This window comes from Schistocerca piceifrons, chromosome 4, assembly GCF_021461385.2.
Source record: "Schistocerca piceifrons isolate TAMUIC-IGC-003096 chromosome 4, iqSchPice1.1, whole genome shotgun sequence".
Classification (NCBI taxonomy): domain Eukaryota; kingdom Metazoa; phylum Arthropoda; class Insecta; order Orthoptera; family Acrididae; genus Schistocerca; species Schistocerca piceifrons.
Window position 1 is genome coordinate 528,726,486 of NC_060141.1, and position 24,674 is coordinate 528,751,159.

General features: G+C 45.2%; 1 protein-coding gene across 1 annotated transcript in view; it reads right to left on the reverse strand.

Moving 5' to 3' along the window:
* The window catches only part of LOC124795983 (carboxyl-terminal PDZ ligand of neuronal nitric oxide synthase protein), a 975,569-nt gene that overhangs the window by 122,367 nt on the left and 828,528 nt on the right, over positions 1 to 24,674 (reverse strand). Inside the window, exon 6 of the mRNA XM_047260064.1 lies at positions 1,947 to 2,124. Coding sequence (XP_047116020.1) covers positions 1,947 to 2,124 — 178 coding nt within the window. The remainder of the gene's footprint in view (positions 1 to 1,946; positions 2,125 to 24,674) is intronic.

The following is a 24,674-nucleotide window of genomic DNA, read 5'->3' on the forward strand; positions in this document are numbered from 1 at the left end:
TGTACTTGTTGTTCTGGTCCTCAGTCCAGAGACTGCCATCTTTATTGACCTAATTGTCGACAGGAATTAAACCTTAATCTTCCTTTTTTCCTTGCAAGGAATCGTTTGATGCAGTTCTCCACGCTATCCTGTCATGTGTAAGCATCTTCAGCTCTGCATAACGACTGTAACCTACGTGCGTTTATATCTGATTACTATAGTCAATACTTGGTCTCCCGGTAAAAGTTTTATTGCCTATACTATCTTCCACCAGCAAACTGACTCTTCCTTGGTGCTTCGGTATATCTTCTATCAATCAACACCATCCTTTTTGTGGCGTGTGTATATCGAAGACTTGACAACATCTGTCAGTTGTTGTCAAGTCTTCGAAGTACACACTCCACAAAAGATTCACGGAATCCGGGTATTGACGGTTCCAGTTACGCATGCATCGATGTATCTGACATTTTATACACGATGTGTATAGGAGCCTGAAGATGGCATTAACGAGATGCCGAAACCGGAAGTCTTAGTGAGATAACAACTTCTGAAAATATACCTCTGTTTGCGATTTTTCTTCGGTAAATGTCTGACCAGCCGCTGTTCTGTATCCAAGGTGGATGAACAGAGAGTACATCGACATTGTTATTAACGTTCTGATTGCGCCACGCAGGTCACGCCGAGTCCATTGTGGGGTAGTGACTTAGTGTCGGGGCGCGATAGAAGACAGAATACAATACTTCTCGCTCCCTTCTCAAGCACTGGTTCCGTGTCATATCGCTCAACTCTTATAAATTCAGCATTGTTTACGTAGGTGTTTCGATCTCTGTATTTTATATTCGCTGCCTCAGATTGTGTTCAAAGCAACAATGTCAAATGCTTCTTCTTAAATCTAAAAATCTTATAAACGCTGGTTTGGTTGCCTGTACACCTAGACTTACGGGAAGAATATGTATAACAGCCAAGAGGGAGACCAAGAACGAAGTGCTCGGATAAAAAATGGTGTAAGACAGAGATGTAATCATTCACCTCTGCTGCTCAGTCTACACATCGAAGAAGCGATGATAGAAACCTGGAAACGAAAGAAAGGTCCAAGAGCAGAATTAAAATTCAAGGCGAAAGGATGTCAATAATAAGATTCGCTGATGAGAATGCTTTCCTTGGGGAAAGCGAAGAAGAATTACAGGCTCTGTTAAGTGTAATGAACAGTCTAATTAGCACAGAATAGGGATCGAGAGTCAATCGAAGAAAGGTGAAATTTATGAGAAGTAGCATGGATGAGAACATCGAGGAAGTTAACATAAGAACTGATGATCACGAAAAAGATGAAGTTAAGGAATTCTACTACCTAGGCAGCAAAATAACCAATGATGGTCGGTGCAAGGAGGACGCCAAAAGCAGACTAGCAATGGAAAAAAGGGAATTCCTGGCCAAGAGAAGTCTACTAGTATCAAGCATAGGCCTTAATTTGAGGAATAAATCTCTGAGAATGTACGTTTGGAGAACAGCATTGTATGGTAGTGAGACATGGACTGTAGGAACACCGAAACAGAACAGAATCCAAGCATTCGAGGTTTGGTGCTACAGAGGAATGCTGAAAATTAGGTTGACTGGTAGCGTAAGAAATGAGGAGGTTCTGTGCAGAATCGGAGAGGAAATGTGTGGAAAACACAGTTAAGGAAAAGGGACGGGATGATACGACATCTGTGAAGACATCTGTGAAGACATCCATGGTACTGAAGGGAGCTGTAGAGGGCAAAAACTGTGGAGGAAGACACAGATCGGGATACATCCAGAGTAACTGAGGAAGTAGGTTGCAAGTGGTACTCTGAAACGAAGAGGTTGGCACAGGAGAGGAATTCGTGGCGGGCCGCATCAAATCAGTCAGCAGACTAATGACTCAACAACAAAAAAATCTTAGGTAGGAGTTTCCAGCCGTGGTACACAGAAGCGGCGCCTGCCTTTACCTTTGCGCTCGACCCCCGTGACTCCAGTGGTGGCCTCGGCCGCGTCCATGGCCGCCGTGGACGCGGTGCCCGCGAGGTCCTGGTCGTCGTCGTCGGCCGCGTTGCCCGCCGCAGCCGACAGCTTGTGGCACACCTCGAAGGCCTGCCCCACGGTTCGCACGATGCGCATCGCCTGGCTCTGCAACAAACGAGGCGGCCGATCTTACTCCGAGGTAACTACATTAAAGGCATCGCTGGAAATGCAAAGGATGCATCGGAAAGATGGAGACTGACCCTTGGTGCTCAAGGCGATGGGACGACTTCCTTCGGCAAGAAAATCTTTGCGAGCATTCCGACAGGTCGAGTAGAAAAACTAGGCGAGAGAGGTCTGGGTTGTGGCGATAACTTGGAGACGCGTGCGGACGGCGATCGTGACAGGAAGTATTGTGGGCCCGCACGGGGTCTTGAGACAGGTCCTTAGTCTGTCGGCTGCTGCTGCCTTGGCCGGCCGGAGTGCCCGAGCGATTCTAGGTGCTACAGTCCGAAACCACGCGACCGCTACGGTCGCAGGTTCGAATCCTGCCTCGGGCATGGATGTGTGTGATGTCCTTAGGTTAGTTAGGTTTAAGTACTTCTAAGTTCTAGGGGACTGATGACCACAGCAGTTAAGTCTCATAGTGCTCAGAGCCATTTGAACCATTTTGCTGCTGCCTTGTCGGCTACGACTGTCTTTCGTTTGTGCGCTGCCTGATGGAGCCAATTCCAGCGATTGAAAACGTCTGCTTTAGTGCACTACTCCTCGGCTCCTGTAATTGGTCGCCTTTACCCTCCATGTTATTGGGCAAGCAATTCAAGTTCTTTTTTGGCGGTTCAAATGGTCTGGGCCGATCCGTTGATGGAGGAAGTAAACTGCCCGATGCAGTAACCGTATCTATAATATTGCTGTGACAAGGCAGATCAGGTTGGCGCCTTGGCCTTGGATTATTATCGACTAAGTTATGTACGTGACGTCAGTTATAAGTAAATACACTACTGGTCATTAAACTTGCTACACCAAGAAGAAATGTAGATGATAAATCGACAAATATATTATACTAGAACTGACATGTGATTACATTTCCACCCAATTTGGGTGCATACAGGTAGATCCTGAGAAATCAGTACCCAGAACAACCACCTCTGGCCGAAATAACGGCCTTGATACGCATAGGCATTGAGTCAAACAGAGCTTGGATGGCGTGTACAGGTACAGCTGCCAATGCAGCTTCAACACGATACCACAGTTCATCAAGAGTAGTGACTGGCGTATTGTGAAGAGCCAGTTGCTCGGCCACCATTGACCAGACGTTTTCAATTGGTGAGAGATCTGGAGAATGTGCTGCCTAGGGCAGCAGTCGAACATTTTCTGTGTCCATAAAGGCCCGTACAGGACCTGCAACATGCGGTCGTGCATTATCCTGCTGAAATGTAGGGCTTCACAGGAATCGAATGACGGGTAGAGCCACGGGTCGTACACATCTGAAATGTAACGTCCACTGTTCAAAGTGCCGTCATTGCGAACAAGAGGTGACCGAGACGTATAACCAATGGCACCCCATACCATGACGCCGGGTGATACGCCAGTATGGCGATGACGAATACACGCTTCCAATGTGCGTTCACCGCGATGTCGCGAAACACGGATGCGACCAGCATGATGCTGTAAACAGAACCTGGATTCATCTGAAAAAATGACGTTTTGCCATTCGTGCACCCAGGTTCGTCGTTGAGCACACCATCGCAGGCGCTCCAGTCTGTGATGCAGTGTCAAGTGTAACCGCAGCCATGGTCTCTGAGCTGATAGTCCATGCTGCTGCAAACGTCATCGAATTGTTCGTGCAAATGGTTGTTGTTTTGCAAACGCCCCCATCTGTTGACTCAGGGATCGAGACGTGGCTGCACGATCCGTTACAGCCATGCGGATAAGATGGCTGTCATCTCGACTGCTAGCGATACGAGGCCGTTGCGATCCAGCAGGATGTTCCGTACTACCCTCCTGAACCCACCGATTCCATATTCTGCTAACAGTCACTGGATCTCGACCAACGCGAGCAGCACTGTCGCCATACGATAAACCGCAATCGTGATAGGCTACAATCCGACATTAATCAAAGTCGGAGACGTGATGGTACGCATTTCTCCTCCTTACGCGAGGCATCACAACAACGTTTCACCAGGCAACGCCGGCCAACTGCTGTTTATGTATGAGAAATCGGTTGGAAACTTTCCTCATGTCAGCACGTTGTAGGTGTCGCCACCGGTGCCAATCTTGTGTGAATGCTCTGAAAAGCTAATCATTTGCATATCACAGCATCTTCTTCCTGTCGGTTAAATTTCGCGTCTCTAGCACGTCATCTTCGTGGTGTAGCAATTTTAATCGCCAGTAGTATATGTTTAAAGGTTTCTGTTAAAGTGCCGTGCTTGATTTGCTTGCCACTTGGCAACGGCACTGTATTTAAGTGTTTGGTTAGCAGTACTTTCTTACATTCAGTGCAAGTGCATTTAATTCACTTAATCACGTATTTATTTCTGTAAATTATTACTAGCCAGTTATGGAATGTTGGTTTTACTGTTTTAGTCAGTCGTGTCTGTTGAGAATTATTGTTTCTGAAATGAAGTGCCTTACGGTCTTACCTGCGTTGGTATTCTTGATGTTATAAATTTAATAAGACGTTTTCTTGAAGTCGGTATTTGTTAGACTTAAGTTTTGGGACGCGGTCTAGAAATTGCAGGTAGTTCAAGATGTTGGTGGCCTTAATAACTGCTAGGTATGCAAACCAAACAGCTTACTTAAAATATCATTATTCTGAATATTTTCTTTGGATTTGTTGAAGCTGTTTATGATACAATGTATTTAAGAACATTTTTACTTTTATTCATTTGGATTTTTTAAGAGATCATTAATTTAAATATCTCTGATATCGTTCAAAGTGAGTGAGATCGGAAAAAAAATTCTCCTTCTTAGGATTTCATTATCATAAATTAGTTAAGGTTGCTATATCAAATTAAGCTTATCAATTGTCAAATAAATTTTCTGTTAAAATTTTTTAACTGTGAATGGTGTTGCTGTTATCCCTGGGTTCCCCTTTCACATCACAGCCCCTGTGCTGAAAAGTAATGCCTCCGAACTCTTTATCAGAAAACTCTTAACGCTTTTAAGTAAAACAAACGCTATTAACATCCTACATCTTTATTCTGCATATCTGAATACTTATATTGCAGCACAGTCATCCTTGACCACGGTTTCGGTGTATCTAAATATACCTTCATCAGAAGTAAAATACACTAAAATCACATCCTGCAGTGGAGATACATAAAACAATCGTGCCAAAGGAGTCGTCAGTAGTTAAAACATCATCTCCATTTATACAACATAATTATGAGGGTCGATGCGAACACAGCACAGCATCAGTACTTCGCCTGTGAACACCGAAACCGTGGTCAAGGATTTTAATAAATCTTTGTCCTGCAACTGTTTGATTTTTATCATTTACCGCGAAGAGACCAGTTTGTTGATACCATCACTGTAGAACGTTTGACACCGTTGACGCTGGCCGCGGTGCCCGAGCGGTTCTAGGCGCTTCAGTCCGGAACCGCGCGACTGCTACGGTCGCAGGTTCGAATCCTGCCTCGGGCATGGATGTGTGTGATGTCCTTAGGTTAGTTAGGTTTAAGTAGTTCTAGGTTCTAGGCGACTGACGACCCCAGATGTTAAGTCCCATAGTGCTCAGAGCCATTTGAGCTATTTGAACATCGTTGACGGGGTCTCTGGATGCACTACTTCGTCACTATCAAAGCCAAGTTCTCAGAGGTGTTCTTTAAGTTTTGGAAATAGATGAAAATCGGATGGGGCCAAGTCACGACCGTACGGAGGATGACTGATGCCAGTGAACCTAAGGCTTTGGATCGTTGCAGATGTCGCAGCGCTCGTGTGGTCTGGTATTGTTATGGTGATGGAGAGAGTGCTCCATTACAACACGGTGTTTCCTATGCACCAACATTGTTGCGTTACACTCTGCCATGTTTTATGCCCTTATTCGGAGCCCTTAGGCGACAGAAGGCTATACATATGTAGACATTAAGAATACGTGTATAGAATACCTGCAACTTCTATTTAATTTTAAAAGCTTTAAGAGTTTTCACATACAGAGTTCGGAGGCATTACCTTGCAGCGTGCCTTTGTGTATACACTATGTGATCAAATGTATCCGGACACCCCCAAAACATACGTTTTTCATATTACGTGCATTGTGCTGCCACCTACTACCGAGTACTGCACATCAGTGACTTCAGTAGCAGAATGGAGCGCTCCTCGGAACTCACGCACTTCGAACGTGGTCAGGTGATTGGGTTTCACTTGTGTCGTACGTCTTTACGAGAGATTTGCACACTGCTAAACATCCCTAGGTCCACTGTTTCCGATGTGATACTGAAGTGGAAACGTGAAGGGACACGAAAAGCACAAAAGCGTACAGGCCGACCTCGTATGTTGACTGACAGGGAGGTGCGAAAACTAGGTTCAAATGGTTCTGAGCACTATTGGACTTAACATCTGAGGTCATCAGTCCTCTAGAACGTAGAACTAATTAAACCTAACTAACCTAATGACATCACACACATCCATGCCCGAGGCAGGATTCGTAACTGCGACCGTAGCAGTTGCGCGGTTTCGCACTGAAGCGCCTAGAACCGCTCGGCCACCGTGTCCGGCGAGAAAACTAGGATTTCATGGTCGAGCGGCTGCTCATAAGCCACACATGATGCTGATAAATGGCGAGGCCTTGCCTACTGTAAGAGCGTAAACATTGGACGATTGAAGAGTGGAAGAACGATGAACTTGAACAAGCGTCATGGGCGCGGTTATCAGCGCCCATAGAAATTCCCAATCTTTTCACGGTCCACTCTCGCCACTTCTCCAAATGATGATCAAATGATGAGGACAACACAGACATCCAGTCCCCGGGCGGATATAAAATCCCAGACCACACCATAACACCACCATCTCCGAATGTTGGCACACACGCTGGCAGATGACGTTCCGCCTCGAACAAATGCAACGAACAATATCCAACAAAATGAGATTTTTAAAAAAATAAAAACATTGGTTACCGTTGCTGTCTCTAGATAACGGGGTCTCGGGTACGATCCCCGACCGCGCAGCTGAACGACCCACAAACCAAACTTGCTTATGAATTTTGCAGCAGGTCGAATTTAAGCATATTGGTCTGTAATTATGCGGGACCGTTCTTTTGTGGTTCCTATATATGAGACTATTCGTGCCTTTAACCTGCTGCCTGGAACTTAAAGTCTTACGCGACTCACCCTGTGTAAATAATCTATTTCATTCTACATATGTCTACTTACACTATCTGATCAAAAGTATCCGCACACCTGTCAGAAAATGACTTACTAGTTCGTGGCGCCTTCCATTGGTAATGCTGGAATTCAGAAGGGTACATATTGAAATGATAATTACAGAAAGGAGATGTAATATTCGGACGATAATTTTCAACGTCGCTCATCCTAACGACAATAAAAGAGGAGAACAGGAGGATACGAAAATAAGAAAAGCCAAGAGCAAAATCATAGATATCAGAAGACGCTACCCACATTTTCAAATAAAACGACAATCTCAGTGGAGGTTACCATTAGACCAGCATGTTACTCGTCATCCACAACACTGAGGAGAATCGCAAAGGAGTGGGCAGATTTGAAACAGACAAGATGCTGATGAAAGCGGGCGCAATTTTTTTCGCAGACTTGGAGAAAACGTTTGACATTGCTCACTGCAAAACACTTTTTGAATTTCTGAATTTAGTAAGGATAAAATCTACAGCTTGCACGGAGCGAGACTGCCATTATGAAAGGGAAGCAACAGTCGAGGAAACAGGGTCTGCGGTGTTATTAAATCTATAACATGAACAAGTTGTGGAAGAAATTGGGGAGGAATTTCATAATAAATTTAAGTTCAGAGTGAGGAAATTAAATTTCTGAGCTTTCCTGTTGACACTGCTGTTTTTTCGGAGCCGGCAATGGGCTTATGGGAAAGCACATGAACGGAATGTATAGTTTCTCGAAAAGAACCTAGAGGATGAGTATCAAGAAAAGTGAAACAAAGTTAATGGAAAGTACGAGTGTTATTCGGAAAGTAAGGAACGATCGATCGCGAAATGAAAGCCACAGTGAAAATTCGATGAAGTTTTCCACAGGTGTGTATGCCCGACGATCGCACCACGTCGTTCTTTTTAGTTCTGAGCACACAGAGAGCACATAGAGAAACCTAGAACCATAGTGTCTCCCGCCAAGTACGAGGGCCTGATGAGAAATTTCGCCTGCACCTATGCAGCCAACATTACATAACTGTTGTGCGTTTTCTTCTTCAAGACAATTCTCAGCCGAATTCTGCAGGGGCAATGAAGATGCTCCTACATCGTTTTCAGTTGGAAATGTTTGATTGCCCACAATACAGCCCGTAATTGTCTCCCTCTGAGTTTCATCTCTGCTCACTTTAACCGCTGGCTATGAAGACAAAATTCTGGCACAGACAACGAGCTGTAGGCCAGCGTACAAAATTGGCGGAAAGCACTGACGGCTGCCTTCTATAACGAGGGTATTGGAAAGTTGGTACAACGCTACGACAAACGTCTAAGTCGGATCGGCGACTATAGAGATAAGTAGCTGAAAGTTCTCGCTAACTACTGCAAATAAAACAGTTCTGATTTTCACTGGTTTCCATTTCGCGGCCTATCGTTCCTTATTTTCCGAATAGCCCTCGTAGTTTCATTACGTAAGGCGATGACGAGGGGATTATTTTAGATAATAACACACCAGAAAATGAGATTTCCTATGTTGTTGTTCTTGTGGTCTTCAGTCCTCAGACTGGTTTGATGCAGCTCTCCATGCTACTCTATCCTGTGCAAGCTTCTTCATCTCCCAGTACGTACTGCAGCCTACATCCTTCTGAAACTGCTTAGTGTATTCATCTCTTGGTCTCCCTCTCCGATTGTTACCCTCCACACTTCCCTCAGATACTAAATTGGTGATCCCTTGATGCCTCAGAACATGTCCTACCAACCGATCCCTTCTTCTAGTCAAGTTGTGCCACAAACTCCTCTTCGCCCCAATCCTATTCAATACCCCCTCATTGGTTATGTGATCTACCCATCTAATCTTCAGCATTCTTCTGTAGCACCACATTTCGAAAGCTTCTATTCTCTTCTTGTCCAAACTATTTATCGTCCATATTTGACTTCCATACATGGCTACACTCCATACAAATACTTTCAGAAACGACTTCCAGACACTTAAATCTATACTCAATGTTAACAAATTTCTCTTCTTCAGAAACGCTTTCCTTGCCATTGTAAGTCTACATTTGATATCCTGTCTACTTCGAGCATCATCAGTTATTTTGCTCCCCAAATAGCAAAACTCCTTTAAGCGCCTCATTTCATAATCTAATTCCCCCAGCATCACCCGACTTAATTCGACTACATTCCATTATCCTCGTTTTGCTTTTGTTGATGTCATCTTATATCCTCCTTTCGAGACACCGTCTATTCCGTTCAACTGCTCTTCCAAATCCTTTGCTGTCTCTGACAGAATTACAATGTCAACGGCGAACCTAAAAGTTTTTATTTCTTCTCCATTGATTTTAATACCTACTCCGAATTTTTCTTTTGTTTCCTTTACTCCTCGCTCAATATACAGATTGAACAACATCGGGGAGAGGCTACAACCCCGCCTCACTTCCTTCCCAACCGCTGCTTCCCTTTCATGTCCCTCGACTCTTACAACTGCCATCTGGTTTCTGTACAAATTGTAAATAGCCTTTCGCTCCCTGTATTTTATCCCTGCCACCTTCAGAACTTTGAAAAAGAGTATTCCAGTCAACATTGTCAAAAGCTTTCTCTAAGCCTACAAATGCTAGAAACGTAGGTTTGCCTTTTCTTAATATAGCTTCTAAAATAAGTCGCAGGGTCAGTTTTGCCTCACGTGTTCCAATATTTCTACGGAATCCAAACTGATCTTCCCCGAGGTCAGCTTCTACCAGTTTTTCCATTCGTCTGTAAAGAATTCGCGTTAGTATTTTGCAGCCGTGACTTATTAAACTGATAGTTAGGTAATTTTGACATCTGTCAACGCCTGCTTTCTTTGGGATTGGAATTATTATATTCTTCTACAGTAATCAGGTTGAATTGGATGTAGGTTGCAGTAGTGCTGCAGATATGTAAAGTCTTGCACAACACAGACTGGCGTGAAACGTTGCATCTAAGCAGCTTTGGGACTGAAGAGCACAACAAGCGCGAACATTAGCGGAAAGAGTTATTATAAAAGCCTCTTCTTTGAGGAAACGTGTCGGCTCTAATGTTAGCATAAAACAGCCGGATTTATTTCCCGGGCTGGGATTGGGCAAGGCGAGGTGGGGAAATCCGCGCCGCTGCGCTACGCCACTGCAGACGGCGCGAGCGCTGCCGGGTTAGACGGGAGGGGGCGACGCGACGGGCGCGCGGCGCGCCTGCTGGGACGCAGTGTTTGTAAACACAGGCCGCGCGCCGGCCGGCGTCTCGCTCCTCGGCAGCCGCCCGCCAGCACACAGCCCATTCCGCAACAAGTCAGCCCACGGCGGACTGGGAGTGACAGCTCTAGCCATTACCAACATTCCACAGTCTTCCACTATGGAAACAAAGAATACTTCTGTTGTGTTCGCCCTCCAGCGACAAAATTAACCCCGGTGGCAACTTTAATTCTCGATCTCCAAATCTCTCCTCGATTTCCGTCACAGCTTGTTCAATTTACAATTTTAATAACATCTGGGATAGGCTACAAACTGATCTCACCTTGACGTCTAAGCCGCGCGTGGCTCGTGTCGTGCCATATCTCATTTGACATCCCGTTTTTACTGTATTTCTACATTTCCGGAAAGCTTTTGACACCGTTCCTCGCAAGCGATTTCTAATCAAGCTGCGGGCCTATGGGGTATCGTCTCATTTGTGCGACTGGATTCGTGATTTCCTGTCAGGAAGGTCGCAGTTCGTTGTAATAGATGGCAAATCGTCGAGTAAAACTGAAGTGATATCAGGTGTTCCCCAGGAAAGCGTCCTGGGACCTCTGCTGTTCCTGATCTATATAAATGACCTGGGTGACAATCTGAACAATTCTCTTAGATTGTTCGCAGATGATGCTGTAATTTACCGTCTAGTAAGGTCATCCGAAGACCAGCATCAGTTGCAAAGCGATTTAGAAAAGATTGCTGTATGGTCGGGCAGGTGGCAGTTGACGCTAAATAACGAAAAGTGTGAGGTGATCCACATGAGTTCCGAAAGAAATCCGTTGGAATTCGATTACACGATAAATAGTACAATTCTAAAGGCTGTCAATTCAGCTAAGTACCTGGGTGTTAAAATTACGAACAACTTCAGTTGGAAAGACCACATAGATAATACTGTGGGGAAGGCGAGCCAAAGGTTGCGTTTCATTGGCAGGACACTTAGAAGATGCAACAAGTCCACTAAAGAGACAGCTTACACTACACTCGTTCGTCCTCGGTTAGAATATTGCTGCGCGGTGTGGGATCCTCACCAGGTGGGATTGACGGAGGACATCGAAAGGGTGCAAAAAATTGGCAGCTCGTTTTGTATTATCACGTAATAGGGGAGAGAGTGTGGCAGATACGATACGCGAGTTGGGATGGAAGTCATTAAAGCAAAGACGTTTTTAGTCGCGGCGAGATCTATTTACGAAATTTCAGTCACCAACTTTCTCTTCCGAATGCGAAAATATTTTGTTGAGCCCAACCTACGTAGGTAAGAATGAACATCAAAATAAAATAAGAGAAATCAGAGCTCGAACAGAAAGGTTTAGGTGTTCGTTTCTCGCGCGCGCTGTTCGGAAGTGCAATGGTAGAGAGATAGTATGGTTGTGGTTCGATGAACCCTTTGCCAAGCACTTAAATGTGAATTGCAGAGTAATCAGTAGATGTAGATGTAGATGCAGATGTAGATGTAGATGTACTACCACCTCGTTATGTTAATTTCAATTACTGGTATCACTGAGTTTCCACCTTGCCTGCCCGTGAGCGGCAGCAGCGGCGCTTATCGATATAAGCCCTGGCGTATTGTCTTTGCTGACTGCTATTAATTCCCGGTTGTCGTGTGTTCGGAGTTAGTTCGGATCTGCCAGTGACTTGGGAGGCGCTAGCAGTGCAGTTTCGACCTGGCAGTGTTTGACTTAGGACGCGGCAGAAGTTCAGTCGGGGCGCACCTGCAGTGAGGTCCGGATAGCCATGACTCGCCCGACGGTTGCCGATACACATCACTTGCGTGCGGACCACCATGGTTGGCCGTCGGTCGGTCGTCTTGTTGGACAACGTGTATGTTGGCCGGCGATCGTTTACGGGTTGCCGACTAGTGATTCGTCCTTGTTATTGCACTGTCGCTGCCGTTAATATTGTCTAGTCCTTCGTGCAAGTGTTCGTGAAACTGTGTGTAGTTTTTGATGTCGACTGCGCACTTATTTTAGTGCTGTCTCAGTGCTGATGTGTGGCAGTCGGTCGGTTGGTGTGGATCAGCCGGGAAATCTCCGCGCGGCATAGTGGGACAGGCCCCTTGGAGGTCTCTACGCAGTGTCGGGGTGTGTGGGAGGTGTTCCGATTGCTAAGAGGTTCGTGGCTCACCGACCCAGGTCATCAAAGTTGAGTGGTGATTTAACTACCGAAGTCAGTCTGTTCACATTGTGCCGTTGGTTTTCATGATTGGCTCGGGGGGGGGGGGGGGGGGTGGTTCCGTGAGCAACAGCGAGTTTTCTTCGAGTTAGCGAGAGTTTGGCCACCATCCGGTGGAGTTTAACTGTATTTTGGTTATTTGAAGTTGGGCCGACTACTTGTGTCCCCTAAGCGAACGTTAATATTTCAAGTGCAGAGCGACTCCCGGAAACTTCTGAACGTCGCTGGCTTCACTGCCTTTCTTATTGGTGTTTGATTGTGTATTTTAATGGCTCAGAGCCGACAGTTTGACTCTGTTTGCTTTTAGTTGGGTTTTAAATAATGGGCATTCAGCTGCTTTAAAACTAAAGTTCCTTACTTGTCAAGTCTTAGATTTTTTGGGCCTTCAGCCTCATTTGAAATATTATTTAACGATAAAACCTTGCGCTGTCTGCCTTTTGAAAATTTACTGTAGTTCATTTAAAAAAAAAATTATTTAAGGATAAAGCCTTGGGCTTTCTTCCTTGTAAAAATTTATTGTAGTTGTGTTTTGAATCATCGACCTTCAGTCGTTTTAAAATTTAAAGAGGTTGTACCCTTAAGCCATAAGATTGTGTGACATATTCAGTCGATAGTTAAGCTCAGAAATTTATTCTGTAATGTTTGGGCAACTAAATAAAGTTATATGTGTTCGAGTGTAACTGACAGCCGCTCATTTCTGGCCCCTTTCCACCATTCCAACTACATATTCTGTCCTTCGGATTTAACCAGGTGTTTCAAGTTCCTTACCAGACAGGATTAACGGAGAGCCACGAACAAGTCCGATGAAGGACACCTCGTTTAATATTATCACGAAATATGAGAGAGGGTGTCACGTATATGATACGCGAGTTGTGGTGGTAATGACTGAAACAAAGGCGTTTCTTGTTGCGGCATGGTCTTTTCACGAAAATTCAGTCACCAACTTTCTCCTCCGAATACGAAAATATTCTTTCGATGCGCATCATAATAGTAAGAAGTGATCATTGTAATAAAATAAGAGAAACCAGAGGTCACACAGGAGATTTAAGTGTTCGCTTTTCTCGCGCGCCGTTCGAGAGCGAAACGGTAGAGAAATACGCTGAGGTGACAAATGTCATGGGATACCTCCTATTACAGTGTCGTACGTCCTTTTGCCCGTTGTATTGATGCAACTCGGCCTTGCGATGGACTCAACAAAAATACGGTTGTGAGCAGTGACCTGGAGAAATAATTAGCTCTGCGGCCTCTATAGCTGTCCATAATTGCTGAAGTGTTGCCGGTGCCGGATTTTGTGCATTAACTGACCTTTCGATTAGGTCCCACAAATGTTCCATGCGATCCATATCGGGCGATCTGAGTGGGCAGATCATCACTCTAATTGTGCAATATGTTCAATCACGAAGAATAGTGGGCCGGTGACAATTCCATTGTTGTTTGGGAGCCGGACGATGTGGCCGAGCGGTTCTAGGCGCTTCAGTCCGGAACCGCGTGACCGCTACGGTCGCAGGTTCGAATCCTGCCTCGGGCATGGATGTGTGTGATGTCCTTAGGTACTTAGGTTTAAGTAGTTCCAAGTTCTAGGGGACTGATGACCTCAGATGTTAAGTCCCATAGTGCTCAGAGCCATTTGAACCATTTCGTTGTTTGGGAACATGAAGTCCGTGAATAGCTCCAGCTTGTATCCAATTAGCCGAACATAACCATGACCGATTCAGTTGGACGAGAGGACCCTCCATCTTTATGGAGCTACCAGCAGCTTTCACAGTGCCTTGTTAACTACTTTGGTCTATGGCTTCGTGGAGTCTGCGCCCCGTCATCAGCTGTTACCAACTGAAGTAGCTGACTGGCCTCGCCACGGTTTTCCAGTCGTCTAGGGTCCAACCGATAAGATCACGAGCCCAGGAGAGGCGCTGGACGCGATGTCGTGCTGTTAGCAAAGGCAATCGAATCCGTCGTCAGCAGTCATTTCCCATTATCGCCAAATTTCACCTCCCTGTCCTAACGGATACGTTCGTCGGGCATCCAACGTTGATTTCTGCAGTAATTTCACGCAGTGTTGCTCGTCTGTTAGCACTGAAATGTTTACGCCAATACCGTTGCTTTCGGTCGTTGAGTAAAAGTCGTCGGCCACTGGGTTGTGCGTAATTAGAATTAACTGACGAAATTGGTGATCTTTGCACGCACTTGACATTTTGGATGTCGAAATACTGAATTGGCTCACGAATGCCGAAATGGACTGTCTTATTCGTGTAACTCCAACCTTGGTTGGTTGGTTGATTCGGGGGAGGGGACCAAGCAGCGAGGTCATCGCTCCCATTGGACTAGGGAAGGATGTGGAAGAGTCGGCCGTGCCCTGTTAAAGGAACCATCCCTGCATTAGTCTGAAGTAATTTAGGGAAATCACGGAAAACCTAAATTAGGCTACCCGGACGCGGGTTTGAACCGTCGTTCTCCCGAATGCCTGTCCAGTGCTCCAATTATCACACCGCTTTGTATATCCCCGTCATGCGGCCAAAATGACACGTGAAACCGTTTCACGTGAATCACCTGGTAAATAACAGCTTCGTCAATGCACCGCCCCTTTATACCTAGTGCACGCGATACTACCGCCATCCGTATGTGTGCATATCCCTATCCCAAGACTTTTGTCACCTCAGTGTAGAGTGACAGTGTATCGGCGAACTCTGTGTCAGGCACTTAACTGCGAATTTCAGAGTAGTCATGTAGATATAGAGTGGCTTCGCAAATAGTGCTTCCCTTTCATGTCCATCGACTCTTATAAGTGCAGTCTTCTTTCCGTAGAAATCGTAACTTCTCACTCCCTCTGTGTTATTCCTGCCATCTTCTGTCTTCCTAAAAGTGCACTCCATTCATTGTTATCCGAAGCCTTCTCCAAATATACAAATGCTATAAATAAATATGGATTTGTCTTTCCTCGGTCTATCTTTAAAGGTCAGTCGGAGGATTAGTATTGTGTGTTCTTACGTTCTCCGGAATCCAATTCAATCTTCCACGATGTCGGCTTCTACCAATTTATCCATAGTTTCGTAAATAATTCGCGCCGGTACTTTTTAACCATCTGTATTAATAAACGATTAAATCAGTGCACAACCCAAACTGTAGGTAGCCTACCTCTTGGCTTCCAGGGGAAACAAAAATTTAATTTCCATTATTTCACATAATTACTGACTGAATTCAAAAATTTAAAAAGCTGTCATGACCTACTCTTGGGTTAAATAATTAACAGGATAAGGCAAATAAAGTCTGAAACTGTGTTTATGTCTAGAGGCAGCTTAACAAACGCCATGCTAATTATACAGACTATTTTCATCCAGTATTGGAGAATAAGGGCACTTATTTACACACAATTTCAAAGCTTTCCGAAATCTACTTGCTAACGCTCCACTCAGAATAATGAAAGTAAAAAAAAGAATTATCGCTTTCGACATTTCCTCTGTTCATACAGTAAAAAGTCAGTATCACGCATGACGTCTTAATTTATTACTGCTTTACTATTTGTTCTACTTGCAACACATTTTGCAGATAGTATCCACAAGTACAACTGCACACACGTGCAAAAAATTATTATTGTACGACATATACTTCAGGAGATATGGCGTTATAAACATTGAAATGCTGAAAAATTAGCTTTCCCTACAATGGATCGCAAATTAACCAGACTATACCCATGCAATAATTGACAACGAGAGCACTTAGTGACCTCACATGACTTTTAAACGTAATTTCGAACTTTGTCTAAACTTTTCCGTCTGAGGCTGAATTACCCGAAGCTAACATAACCACCGTAATTACGGTTTTATGTCTTCAGTAAAACACATTTTACACGCTTGATGTCATTTACTTAACGCTTTAACTCATTTGTAAAGTAGTTATACTTCTGAAGCTGCTTCAAATGTGGGAATTCGATGCTTTAAGGAGTCAGGGGTGCAGCAGCTACTGGTGTTTTACTAAGCTGATGGTTCCACAATGTTCACGCGTGTTCGCACATCCCCTGGAACAGTATAGATGTTTCCAAGGAACCATTACATTGTTCAGAACACAATACTTTTAAGCAGTTTACACTTTACATTTCACGAGCTTACTCTTGCCCTCCTCTGGACAACTGGTACACCAAGAATACGCAGTAACGGCACCAAAGCGTCTCGCCAGTATCGATGTGTCATAGCTGCTTCATTGCCGTCCAGTTTATGGCTGCTGACAGGTTCGTGATAGCAGCCGCCGCCCAAATAGTTAGCAGTAACACGGAGGCGCTCCTGCGTCCTACTCACTGACGGTACAGTATGCTGTTTCGCAATCAACGAACCAGAGCAGAGACCCTGCTCCTCCTGCCAGTACAGTTCACTAATTTCCGCTATATCTCATTTCAGACTATCAATATCCCTTTTTAAAATACTCTACCTACCCAATTAAGGAATCAAATTTTCCATGCAACGACACGCAGATTACCAGTTACTTTTTCTTGTTGAGGAGATCCTTGCTTTCAGTCGTTCGTATTACCACCATACCGATGCCGTGTTGACTAATTTTACAGTGTCAGATAGATCAGCCAGTCATCTAGACTGTTTCCACTGAAACTACTGAAAACGCTGCTACCCTTCTTCAGGAATCACATGTTTGTCTGGGCTCTCCACAGATACTCCTCCGATGTGGTCGCACTTACAGTATGGCTGTTTGTATCGCTGACATACGCAAGTCACCCCATCGCCGCAAGGGCCATGGTTTGTGGATGGTCTCGCTACATAATCCTTAGGTTTTTAATGAATTATGCATTAAAATTCCATGCCACACTTCCATAAGTGAAAAGTAATGAACACTGATAGTTACCTTTTCGTTTCAGACACGTCGTACTCTATGTTTTTTTTGAAAATCTATTTAGATTACCAAAAGAACTGAGGCCATTTCTAATCTTCTATTTATTTTTTGTGGTACCTATCCAGTTGTTATTTCCAGCTACCATAAAAACAAAAACTCATCAACATATTTTATGAGTTCATCGTGGATTCACACTATTTTCTTTTCGATGTTTTAGTCTTACTATGATTTTCGTGCTTTATCTGAAAACTGCTCCATTATGTTCTTAAACTAGGTATTGAAATTATATTCACACAGGAGGCAAACTGTAAATTGATGTCAGCATACAGATGACGAGCCAGACATGTACTGCTTCTTCCTCTTTTTCAAGGACTACTGTGAATAGCTTTGCGAATCTCCTTGCCTGAGTCCTCTTTGAAATGCAGTTCATCAGGAAGCTACCGCATTTCATCAAACCTGTTCAACATACCAGAATTTCTGCAGCCAATAAATGAAGTTCTTCGCTCGTCCAAACACTAGCAGTAGTAACATATTGGAGATTGGATCGAGTAGCTGGCGCTTCGCCATTAATACGCTACAGCCAATTAAAATTTCAACACCAAAAAAGATAGCAAAAAAGCGAAATTTTACTTCTTGTGCGTATGCAGTACAGTAGGAAGAATACGCGATTACATTTGTAGCTGATTTGGAGGTATGCAAAGTGCGAAATTTGGTACACAGAGACAGTGGCTCTAATTCGGCTAGGCACCGAGTGGAACTGAGCTGAATTTGGATCACAGATACATCTACGTCATCCCTTTCTGCTCCAACTGCCATCAATCTTAGTGGCTGGAGAGTGGTGGCTTGACGGTCTTGGCAATACATGAACACATATTTACATTGTAAAACAGATCTGGGAAACATTTTGTTCAGAACAACTTCCTCTTTGTCGAGATACGTTGGACATCACACCTATCGCGAAGCCTTGAGTTATTTTGTTCAATGATAACGTCATGGAGACCTCGAAAATATGGCAGAGACACCGGCCTTAACACGTCTGAAATGTAACGCCTGCTGTCCAAAATACTGACTATAAAAACAAGAGGTGACTGTGTTGCATACCCAATGGAATCCCATTTAATCGTGACGAGTGCTGGCCCATATGACGATGACGAATTGCAGTCTGGCAAATTTCGTTCTCTTCGGATCTTCTAGACGCGGATGCTGTTTACAAGATCAGAACTTGTCTGAAAAGACGATTTGGTGCCTCTCCTGTATGCAGTGTTGTCGATGGACCCACCATCATCGCCACCTCTCTCTGCCGCCGACTCAGTGGCAGCCACAACAATGGTCGTCATGGTGTGAGTGGTGCTCTGGATGTTGTCGCATTGTCCCTTTGGGAACTTCCCTTGCTGCGAAACAGCTCAGTTTCACACTCAAGGTATGCGCAGTACATCTCTACATGACCATGCGACAAAACGAGGTCTATCAGGTGCTAATCGCCGGGCCCTTTGCGATCCCTCATGGCGGCGAGTACGACCCTCCTGAACGAATAGATTCCATATATAATAATCGGAAACGGACACAACCAGGAGACACTAGGCGACCGGACGAGAGCGTCGACAGTGACTCGCCGTAAACCACAGAAAGGCAACAAATGACGATGGACAGATAACGAAGACAAAATGGCAGAATGACAAGTACAGAGACCGAACGAAATCGAGAGCCTAGATGAAGCTATATCAGGAACCAAAGAACGACGAGTGTAGCGAACAGAACGAGATCACATTCGGAACGTGACTGAAGTCAGGGCTTCTTTTTTTTGGCTGCTTGTGCGCTGAAGTGCTACCACCTTGGTAGCTGAACTTCTGGGTGACAAGTGAAGGCAATTCACTCTTTATTTTAGGGAAAGGAGTGCTGTGGGCTCTAAGAAGTCGTTTAAGCCGTTCTGGGACGGGTGGGGGAGGGGGGGGGGGCTTGAGGCAATATGAGGTGTGGGTTGATTTCATTTGGCTTTATTTAAATTCACTGTGACACCTCAATAATGGCTACAAATACCCGGATGCGGTGGCGGCGCGCGAGGGCGACTGTCCCGGTATAGCACAGTTGTTTTGTCGAAGGCCTCAACACGTCCACTTTGTCCAAAAGTTTGCGTGTGTGGGAGATGACAAGTTCCTGTATAGACGGGATGTCGAGTTCCTGGTGCAAGTCACGGAACCTGACCCACCTGGGTACCCCAGGTATGCACCGAAATCATCGATTTTGTAAGACCTGCAGCAGTTTGATGTTTGTTGCACAATCTGTGTTCCAGGTGGAAGGACTGTGGCTCACGTCGGGTTCCATGCGCTGCCGCGAGGGCGTGGCCAGCGCACAGTGCTGAGATGGCGACAGCGGCGTTCGCAAATTTTAGGAGCGCTTTCAAGTTCGTCAGGCCGGAATATCAGACCGTATCCGCATGATAGTCGCGCAATCACAACCAACGCGAACAGCAGTATCGCAGAACACTAAATCACAATATCGACAGCTGACATAGCTGTCACTATGGAATTCTGACACATACGTATAGGCTTTCCTCCTTGACACACGAAGCACAGCACGAGTCTCTCACAACGAACAAACATTCAATATTATTTCTGAATGAGAAACTCGATGCGTAGAGTTTTGTGTCATACAGAATCTACGTAGTCCTGCTCTTAGGTTCTTTGTGCGATCGCGTTTAAATCTTACTCAGTTGCTCACCCAAGAATGTCGTACACTGGAGTCAATTTGACGTTTTGCCGCATCGTGTTACAATTTTAATGTCCAGCAGCGTCGTTTAGTTTCTGACCGCAAGTAGATTGTAGCACATGTCCGCGGTTGCGTGCCGACTCCGCCAGGTTGCCTGCCTGCGTCTCGATAGCCGCAAGGCACGACGCGGGGACCCTGTCAGGAATTCCTGGCAGTGGCCGCCCGCCCGCCGACAATAGGACGCGTGGCTGCCAACGGCGTGGCGTGGCGTGGAGCGGCGCGGCGTGGCTCGCCGGCTGCCAGGCCGCCGCTCGCTCGTGACGGCGCCAACGGGCGCGAGCGGGATTCTGCTTCTACGGTCCGACAGACCTGGTCACCCACGATCTCCGCGCTGATATACGCGTCAGCACAGCGCGCCTCCAATTGTTCGAGGTTTCCTCACCACAGGATTTTACGGCGACAGATTCTTACTACACACAATATTTCGAGTACCATCCATAATTTATGCAAAATAGAACGCATGTGTAATGGAAAAATCAGTTTTTCTCGTCACAAACATTTTCACGTCTGAAACATCTACGATTTATACACTACTGGCCATTAAAATTGCAACACTAACGAAGATGACGTGCTACAGACGCGAAATTTAACTGACAGGAAGAAGATGCTGTGATATGCAAACGATTAGCTTTTCAGAGCATTCACACAAGGTTGGCGCCGGTGGCGACACCTACAACGTGCTGACATGAGGAAAGTTCCCAACCGATTTCTCATACATAAACAGCAGTTGACCGGCGTTGCCTGCTGAAACGTTGCTGTCATGACTCGTGTAAGGAGGAGAAATGCGTACCATCACGTTTCCGATTTTGAAAAAGGACGGATTGTAGCCTATCACGATTGCGGTTTGTCGTATCGCGACATTGCTGCTCGCGTTGGTCGAGATATAATGACTATTAGCAGAATATGGAATCGGTGTGTTCAGGAGGGTAATACGGAACGTCGTGCTGGATCCCAACGGCCTCGTATCACTAGCAGTCGAGATGACAGCCATCTTATCCGCATGGCTGTAACGAATCGTGCAGCCACTTCTCGATCCCTCAGTCAACAGATGGGGACGTTTGTAAGACAACAACCATCTGCACGAACAGTTCGACGACGTTTGCAGCAGTAGGGACTATCAGCTCGGAGACCATGGCTGCGGTTACCCTTGACTCTGCAACACAGACAGGAACGCCTGTGATGGTGTACTCAACGACGAACCTGGGTGCACGAATGGCAAAACGTCATTTTTTCGCATGAATGCAGGTTCTGTTTACAACGCACATTGGAAACGTGTATTCGTCATCGCCATACTGGCGCATCACCCGGCGTAATGGTATGGGGTGCCATTGGTTACGCGTTTCGGTCACCTCTTGTTCGCATTGACGGCACTTTGAACAGTGGACGTTACATTTCAGATGTGTTACGACTCGTGGCTCTACCCTTCATTGGATCCCTGCGAAACTCTACATTTCAGCAGGATAATCCACGACCGCAAGTTTGCACGTCCTTTACGGGACTTTCTGGATACAGAAAATGTTCGACTACTGCCCTGGCCAGCACATTCTCCAGATCTCTTGCCAATTGAAAACGTCTGGTCAATGGTGGCTGAGCAACTGGCTCGTCACAATACGCCAGTCATTACACTTTATGAACTGTGGTATCGTGTTGAAGCTGCATGGGCAGCTATACCTGTACACGCCATCCAAGCTCTGTTTGACTCAACGCCCAGGCGTATCAAGGCCGTTATTACGGCCAGAGGTGGTTGTTCTGGGTACTGATTTCTAAGGATCTATGCACCCGAATTGCGTGAAAAAGTAATCACATGTCTAATGAATAGCCATTTATCATCTGCATTTCTTCTTGGTGTAGCAATTTTAATTGCCAGTAGTGTATATGCAGAGTGAAGCGACAAATGAAATTATTTACGAAGGCCAGGATTCAAACCTAAGGAATACCAAGTGAGCTGAGGCGTCAACGGGAAATTGTACTGTGGAAGGGGCCGTGCTGGGGTTACGTAGCCGTTTCAGTAGTACAAAGCCACAACGTCAGGATGGCGTAGTGGTTAGCACATTAGCCCACTGAGCGGGAGACCTGGGTTCCAATCCCGGTCACAATTAAAATTCTCTTTCTTTGCTTCAGTCTGCACACAAACAACGCTGTTTTCTTTGGGTTTTTGTTCATTAATGGCTTCCATGGTATACAGGGTGGTCCATTGATAGTGACCGGGCCAAATATCTCACTAAATAAAGATCAAAGGAAAAAATTAAAAAGAACGAACCTCGTCTAGCTTGAAGGGGGAAACCAGATGGCGCTATGGTTGGCCCGCTAGATGGCGCTGCCATAGGACAAACGGAGATCAACACCGGTTTTTTAAATAGGGACCCCCATTTTTATTACATATTCGTGTAGTACGTAAATAAATGTTTTAGTTGGACCACTTTTTTCGCTTTGTGATAGATGGCGCTGTAATAGACACAAACGTATAAGTACGTGCTATCACGTAACATTTCGCCGGTGCGAACGGTATTTGCTTCGTGATACATTACCCGTGTTAAAATGGACCGTTTACCAGTTGCGGAAAAGGTCGATATCGTGTTGATGTATGGCTACTGTGATCAGAATGCCCAACGGGCGTGTGCTATGTATGCTGCTCCGTATCCTGGACGACGTCATCCAAGTGTCCGGAGCGTTAACCGGATAGTTACGTTATTTAAGGAACAGGAAGTTTTCAGCGACATGTGAAGCGTCAACCACGACCTGCAACAAATGATGATCCCCAAGTAGGTGGTTTAGCTGTTGTGGCGGCTAATCCGCACATCAGTAGCAGACAAATTGCTCGAGAATCGGGAATCTCAAAAACGTCGGTGTTGCGGATGCTACATCTACATCGATTTCACGCGTACCATATTTCTATGCACCAGGAATTGCATGGGGACGACTTTGAGCGTCGTGTACAGTTATGCCACTGGGCACAAGAGAAATTACAGGACGATGACAGATTTTTTGTACGCGTTCTATTTAGCGACGAAGCGTCATTCACCAACAGCGGTAACGTAAACCGGTATAATATGCACTATTGGACAACGGAAAATCACGATGGCTGCGGCAAGTGGAACATCAGCGATCTTGGCGGGTTAATGTATGGTGCGGCATTATGGGAGGAAGGATAATTGGCCGCCATTTTATCGATGGCAATCTAAATACTGCAATGTATGCTGATTTCCTACGTAATGTTCTACGGATGTTACTCCAAGATGTTTCACTGCTTGACGGAATGGCGGTGTACTTCCAACATGATGGATGTCCGGCACATAGCTCGTGTGCGGTTGAAGCGGTATTGAATAGCATATTTCATGACAGGTGGATTGGTCGTCGAAGCACGTTCACCGGATCTTACGCCCTAGGATTTCTTTCTGTGCGGTAAGTTGAAGGATATTTGCTATCGTGATCCACCGACAGCGCCTGACAACATACGTCAGCGAATTGGCTTTGAGCACTATGGGACTTAACATCTCAGGTCATCAGTCCCATAGAACGTAGAACTACTTAAACCTAACTAACCTAAGGACATCACACACATCCATGCCCGAGGCAGGATTCGAACCTGCGAGCGTAGCGGTTGCGCGGTTCAGACTGAAGCGCCTAGAACCGCACGGCCACCAGTGGCCGGCGACAGCGGATTGTCAATGGATGTGCGAACGTTACAGAAGGCGAGGAATGTCGTTACACGTATTGCCAAATGCACTGAGGTTGACGGACATCATTTTGAGCATTTATTGCATCAATGTGGTATTTACAGGTAATCACGCTGTAACAGCATGCGTTCTCAGAAATGATAAGTTCACAAAGGTACATGTATCACATTGGAACAACCGAAATAAAATGTTGAAACGTACCTACGTTCTGTATTTTAATTTAAAAAACATACCTATTTCGAACTGTTCGTCTAAAATTGTGAGCCATATGTTTGTGACTATTACAGCGCCATCTATCACAAAGCGAAAAAAGTGGTCCAACTAAAACATTCATATTTCTTTACGTACTACAAGAATATGTAAAAAAAAAATGGGGGTTCCTATTATAAAAAACGTAGTTGATATCCGTTCGACCTATGGCAGCGCCATCAATCGGACCAACCATAGCGCCATCTGGTTTCCCCCTTCAAGCTATACAAGTTTTGTTCTTTGTAGTTTTTTCGTTTGATATTTGGCCTGACCATGATCAATGGACCACCCTGTATAATATAATTATGTAAAAATATATTAAAAATAGTGAACAATTTGTGTTGTATGAGTGTTCTTCTCCTAGGAATTAATATCTATGTAAACTGACGAATGGGAGATGAAGACAGCTGAAAGTGGTTGTGTTCTACGAAGAGAATAAAGGCTTCTGATGGCCTGTTTGCA